The 7,177-nt window shown below is 38.7% G+C and overlaps 1 protein-coding gene across 1 annotated transcript in view; it reads right to left on the bottom strand.

Moving 5' to 3' along the window:
* Positions 1–7,177, bottom strand: part of HSD17B3 (hydroxysteroid (17-beta) dehydrogenase 3) — a 52,000-nt gene that overhangs the window by 14,315 nt on the left and 30,508 nt on the right. The window contains exon 5 of the mRNA XM_012640017.1: positions 1,446–1,521. Coding sequence (XP_012495471.1) covers positions 1,446–1,521 — 76 coding nt within the window. The remainder of the gene's footprint in view (positions 1–1,445; positions 1,522–7,177) is intronic.

The following is a 7,177-nucleotide window of genomic DNA, read 5'->3' as shown; positions in this document are numbered from 1 at the left end:
CCTACCCTTGTTGCTGGTCTCCAAGCCTCTCGGGACCTTTCTCCTTCCAGTTCTCCTCCGCAACATGTTCCCATGGAGTCTCCTGTAGTTTCAGGCACCCTTCCTTCCCAGCCTCACCCAATGTATGTTTCTCTGCCAGCTTATTTTTTTCTCTTTCTTCTAAAATTTATCTTTTTTGGAGAGACACTCTGACTGACAGATTTTCTTGTCTGCCATCTTGACTCCTCCCCTCTGATTCATCTTTTAGATCTGCATTTAAGTATTTAGTTTTTCATTTTCCTCGAGATTTTCTAGAGGACTAACTTGACAGTTTGGTAACAAAAAAAAAAAAAGGGAGCCACTGATTTTTTTTTCGCATATGGTTGTTAATGATTTAGAGATAAATTAAGCAGGTGCTCAACCCTGGCAGATGGATTAATTTGGCTTGGAACATATTACGACCTATTTTTTTTTCAAAATACAGAATTTGAAGTTTTATATTATCCTTAGGCTCATAGAAGCATTTTATCTGACCAATTTACTCTACAAATGAGAAAACTAAGGCTCAGAGAGGTTAAATAACTTCTTCAAGATGACCTGGCTATAAGCAGGAAGCCAGTAGAATCATTGTTTGAACCTCAGTACGTTGATATTTGCACCACACATTATTACATTGGTCTTCCATACATACACCCCATCAAAATGCTGAGGACAGTTTTTAATAAATCATATATATTTAGAACCAACAGAGTTACTGAATAGAAGGATTGGAGCCTATGCTCGTTAAGGCAGGACCATACACATATTCCCCAAGTAGGGTGCTCAACCCTGCCAGACAGATTAAGCAACGAGCTTTGCAGAATCCCACTTCTCTGTCCATTTTATTGTTTTTGTCATACCATGACATGATTTACAAACCAATGCTTGCCTTCACAGTCTAAGTGAGCAAAAGTGAACAAATGCTCTGTTAAACTCAACAGAAACATAACATAGCTGAAATGCCCCCAAAGAAATATTATAATCATCATTAACTAAGAACATTTCAGAACAAATCATAATAATAAAACATTATGATATAAAACCTGCCTTTCAGGGTTGTATAGAATACAACCTTCACAACCACACATGGCAACCCTGGATGAAATTGTTTTTTAAAATCTTACAACCACCAGTAAGCATCATCTCTCATCCTCCTGCAAGGAGCAGAGCAGAGGACATGACGTCCCAAACACAGACCCTGCTTTTGAAGGGAGTGGCAGAAGCAACCAGACAGCTGGGGCCTCCAGATGAGCAGGGCTGATTCTAGGGATGAAGGCACCAGAACAAAGGAGAAAGTGAACCTATTTGTACCTGAGTCTGTCCCTGCTTCACCCAGCCCACGGAACCAGTGGGGAGCTAAAGCCAACACTTTAAATCCCCACCTTCCCCACAGAAAGGTGGGCTCACTTGATTGGGGGGTCACTCACCAATCTCTGTGGCAATGGCCTGTAGTTTTTCCATCGTCCGGCTGATAAGCACAATGTTGAAACCATGTTTAGCTAGCTGGGGGTGGGAGTAGGAAAACCAAAAAAGACAAAGATAATGAGCAGACAGGGGAGGCTGGCTTTAAAGGTGACTTTGTCTCAAGGTGACGCACTTAGTTGCAGGGTGATATGCTTGCTTCACCTGGGTTTAAACGTGCAGAAAGTTTAAATGCAACAAAGGTTTCTGGGCTATGAACAAAACAGCCACAATGGGCCAAGCTAAATGTGCCATCGTAACAGCAGTTTACACTCATGCGTTTATTATGTGCCAGGAACCAGCCTACATGCTTTTCTCGTACAGGCCACGCTCTGAAAGCTGCTTATCTGAGATTCATGGGGTCAGCTGTGTGTCGGAATTCAAAACGTTGGAGATTTTATACTATATATTATGTAACAGGGTCCAGGGCAGCACCCTGTAATAAAAACAGCATTTCTACAGCAACTTTTGAGTCACTCGCTATTTACAAGGACATTCTTGTGGATCACCTGACCTGACACCCTTCTTGTGTTGACTCCCAGCAGGAAAGGAAACGGAATCGGGAGCACAGGAGAAAGAGTCGATGCTCCCTGAGACCAACAGGGCGACTCTGCAGAGTGGACAAGGCAGAGACTCGCGAGGGCTGAGTGGCGGCATGGGAGAGATTCCACGGGGGACACACACACTTGGTGTGCTGGGGGCGGGGTGGGGTGGTGTCCACAGACAGCCAGCGACTTTTCTACACCTAAAAATGCTATCGAGGAGGAAAGTTAGAGCTTTTTCTGAAAGACAAAAAGGAAAAAACCAACATTGATTTAAATAGAGACTGATAAGGTTTGAGTTAGTGACAAAGGCCCCAGTTTATTGAAATCGTTCTCTGTGGTGGTAAATGATTTATACTGCTATTCTTTTGAATTGTGGTAAAATGCACATAACATAAAATTTACCATTTCAACCAAAATATGGAATGCTTTACAAATGCGTGTGTCATCTTGGGAGCCCATGCTAACTTCTGTATTGTTCCAATTTTAGTATCTGTACTGTGGAAGCAAGCAGAATGCTGTTATTTTAAGAAGGAATTATATATTGTAGAAAACCCAGAAGATGCTGCATTATGGGCTATAATATGTAGTCTCCAATAGCCAATAATTCACTCCTCAGGCCTCTGGGTTCAGAATCACCCAAGGAGATGTCAAAAAACACCAATTCCCATGAAAATCATCCAGGTAAAAATCTCTGGGATTGAAGCCTCAGCACTTACATCTTTTTCTATTTTAATTTATTAAATTATACTAGAAAATGCACAAACACATTCACATTGTAAAGGAATCAACCAACAGGCCGGGCGCAGTGGCTCACGCCTGTAATCCTAGCTCTCTGGGAGGCCGAGGCGGGCGGATTGTTTGAGCTCAGGAGTTCGAAACCAGCCTGAGCAAGAGCAAGACCCCGTCTCTACTAAAATTAGAAAGAAATTAATTGGACAACTAAAAAATATATAGAAAAAATTAGCCGGACATGGTGGCACATGCCTGTAGTCCCAGCTACTCGGGAGGCTGAGGCAGGAGGATAGCTTGAGCCCAGGAGTTTGAGGTTGCTGTGAGCTAGGCTGATGCCACGGCACTCTAGCCCGGGCAACACAGTGAGATTCTGTCTCAAAAAAAAAAAAAAGAATCAACCAACCCCAAGGGAAAAAATGCCCCCAGTCCCCTCCAGGCCCATTTCCCCACCACCTGGGCTCCCTCTGCCTCTGCTTTGTTCTGGCTCCTTCCCTAGCTTTTCCTGCACTTACAGGCATAGATGGGTATAGATAGAAATAAATGTTTTGTGGGGCTTATTTTTTTTTATCCTGTATAAATGACATTCTAAGTAGTGTCCTGCAATATTCTTTTAAACTTGATGTATCTTATCTCTAAGAATCGGATCTATTTCCACATCAGTCCACGAAGAACCACTTGATTCTCTTTTATTGCTTCATAGCGTTTTACAGTTCACCTTTGGGCGGGCATTTAGGTTGTTTCCAAGTTTTCCTACTGCCAGTATTGCTACAGTAAAAACTCTTCTACATAGCTCTTTGTATATGTGAGTAAATTAATTCCTAGAGTAGACAGACAAGAAGAAGTGGAATTGCTGTGTCAAAGAGTGCATGCTTTTTACATTTTAATGGTATTGCCGAATTGCCCTCCTTTAAACCTGTACCATAAAATATATTATACAATTATAGCCATTTCTCCACACTCTGGCCAGTATTTGATATTAGCAACCTTTTCAACCTGATGGTTTTTCTAGCCTGATAGTATCCCTTTTCTGTTTTAATTTGCATTTCTTCAATTATCAGTGGAGCTGAGCATCTTTTCCAGTGTTTATGTGTGAATTACCAGTACATACTCTTTGCCCATTCTTCTACTGGGTTATTTATTAAAATCATTTTCTTATAAAATGGTAAGGGTTGTTTATATATTCTGGATATTCATTATTACCAACTATTTAGATAGCAAGTATCTTCTCCTTGGTTTATGGTGCCCCGCCATACATTATATATCAATTTTAATGTTATCAAATTTTGATAACATTTTCCTTATGGTCTTATATTTCCTTTATAATTTTCCCTAACTCCAAGGACACAAATACATTTTCCACAACCTTTCATAATTTATTTTTTGTTGATTTTTGAGAATGGTATGAGGTTGAAATCATCTAGCACTTTTTTTTCAAATGAGTATATAATTGTCTCAATAACATTTTTTAATTTGTCCATTTTTTGTTAATTTGAAATGTGAACTTAGTCATTTGCTAAATTCTTATGTATACATGGGGCTGTTTCTGATTTATCTGTTCTGTTCCACTGAACTATTGGTCAATCTTTGTGCCAGGGCCACTTCTGATTCAATCATAATCTTACAGTAGCCTTTGGTATCTGATGTCTGATAGAGGGAGTCCTCACCATTTATTGTTGCCTTTCAAACTGTCTTTATTTTCTTTGTTTAATCTTCCAAATAAATGATAAAGTTGCCTAATCAAGTATTATATTGAAGTTAGAGATATTTAAGGAAAAGCTTATATCTTTGCAGTAATCGGTTGTCCCATCCATAAATATGGCATCCATTTCTTCAGATCTCAGATGTCCATCTAAAAACTTGCAGAAGTTTCTTCATGTAAATCTTAGGCATTTCTTGTTAGGTTTACATTAGTTAGGATAACATTTAGCTGCTGTAACAAATACCTCCATAATTTCAGTGGCTTCACACAAAGGAAGTTTGTTTTTGTCTTATATGACAGACTCTATTTCACATAGCTATTCAGGCCCCAAGGCTGAAGGAGACTTTGTTATCTTTAACACTAGGTTTCTAAGGCTTGGATTAAGAGCAGGTGGAGAAGATACATCCCTCTCTTAATCATCTGGACCAAGAAATGACACGCATACTTTCTGCTTGACTTCATCTGCAAAATGAGTCACATGGCCCCACGTAGATGTTAGGGAATCTGTGAAGTGCCCTGGCTGGGCAGCCATCTACCAGCCTCAACTCTACACCATGGAAGAAAGAATAGGCATCTGGGTGGGCACTTAGTTGTTCCCACTAACAGTACCTTACGTTTCTTCGTTGCCATCAAGACCTGATTTATTTGGCTAGAAGAAGCTCAAGAATTAAATACTAGGCTCAGTTCCTGTTTCCACCACTTCTACCTGTCTGTACAAGTTAATTGTTCTGATGATCAAATTTTAAAAATACATTGAAAAGTGTGTGGCACAGAATCTGTCACATAGGAAAGCACTCGATAGTATCAGCTATTTTTTTCTGTATATTCTAATTTGTTATTATTTGTGCTTAGGAGCTCTTGATCCAGCCACCTAGCTGAGCTCTTTCCATATATTCTACCAGTTTGTTCATCAATGTTTGGCTTTTCACTATAGATAAAAGTATTTTCTACAAAGAGTACCACTTTGTTCCTATTTTTCCAATATTTGCGTATTTTTGGCCTCATTATCTTGGCTAACATCTCCTACACAATGTTAAGCAGTTGTGGTAATGGCAAACATATTTGTCTTGTGCCTTACCATCATGAAGCATGATGTTTGCTGTCATTTCTGATACATATCTTTTATCAATTTAAGAACATTTTCATCTTTCCTTTTCTCCAATTTTTTTAAATTTATTTATTTACTTTTGAGACAGGGTCTTGCTATGTTGCTCAGGTTGGAGTGCAATGGCATGATCACAGCTCATTCCAACCTCAAACTCCTGGGCTCAAGGGATCCTCCTGCCTCAACCTCCAGAGTAGCTGGGACTACAGGTACACACCACCCTGCCCAGCTAATTTTTAAATTTTTTTGTAGAGGGTGTCACACTATACTGTCCAGGCTGGTCTTGAACTCCTGGCCTCAAGTGATCCTCCCACCTTGGCCTCCCAGAGTGTGGGATTACATGTGTGAGTCACTGCACCTGGCTTACTTTTTTTTTTTTAAATAAATTTTTGGATTCAGTTTGCAAATATTTAACTTAGATCATAATTCTCTGATGCTAACTTTGTCCTATTTTGGTATCAGAGCCAAGCTAATCTGTCTAAACAGTTTATGAAATATGTAGGGTGATCAACTTGTCTCAGGAGTATCCCAATTTTAAAACTGAAAGTCCCACAGCCCAGGAACCCTCCAGACCCAGGAAAATCAAGATGGCTGATCATCCTAGAAACATGGGGCTTTTTCTTATTCCTTGAAGATTTGGTAATATTTACTTATAAAAATACCAGGGCATTTTATTTAGGTGTAGCTCTCCTTACTGCCTTTTCCATTTCTTCTGTGACTAATCTGATGCTTTTCTACTTCTTGGGCCAACTTTGATCATTTGATTTCCACAGAAAATTCTTCACTTTGTCTAGATTTTCAATTTCTTGGTACAAAGATTTAAACAGTATTTTCTTTCTCTTTTTCTTCTTCTTCTTTTTTTTAAAAAAATTTCCTTATCCATAGCTAGGTTCCTAAAGTTGTTCCTTCTCTTAATTTAAGATTTTTCAAAGATTTGTCTACTTTTCTGGACTTTTTAAAGAATCAGTTTTGGGTGATAAGTTTAGTTTAAACTGATTGATTCAGTTTATTCCTGTGTTTTCTATATTTTCAATTTTTGCTCTGTTCTATTAATTTCCTCCTGTATCTCTTTTGGATTTTTTTTCCCTTTTCTAGAATTTCTTGGAGGGTAAGGCTATTTACAGTCTTTCTTATTTTCTAGTAGATGTATTTAAAGCCAAAAACTTTCATCTGCATAGCACCTTGGCCACAGTTCACAGGAGTGTCCATTTTCATTTTTTTCTTTAATCTTAGGACTGTGCTGAAGAATAATTTTCAATGTAGATAGGGAGGTAGATACAGCTTTCTAACATTCTTTTTAATTGTATTGTATAGTGGTCAATGAATATAATGGTATGTCTTTTGCTATTTGGAATCTATTACAATTTCCTTTGCAGTCTAATAAGCAGGCAGCTTTTCTGAACATTCCATATGTATCCTTAAGGAATGCATATTCTATGTGATTTTTGTTGGTTCTCCAGTATTATAAATAGTTGTCTATTAAACTAAACTTGAGGCTTACCGAAAGGCTTACCAAATATTGGTTAAACTAGTATGAAAATGTGAAAAAAAAAAGGGACAGAGAGAAGAGAAGCTTTTTGTCTGAGGAATACAAGCCCCTTTAAATTGTCAGGCCCA

This window comes from Propithecus coquereli, unplaced genomic scaffold (genome assembly GCF_000956105.1).
Source record: "Propithecus coquereli isolate 6110/MARCELLA unplaced genomic scaffold, Pcoq_1.0 Scaffold147, whole genome shotgun sequence".
Lineage (NCBI taxonomy): Eukaryota > Metazoa > Chordata > Mammalia > Primates > Indriidae > Propithecus > Propithecus coquereli.
This window is presented reverse-complemented; position numbering and strand designations above follow the sequence as displayed.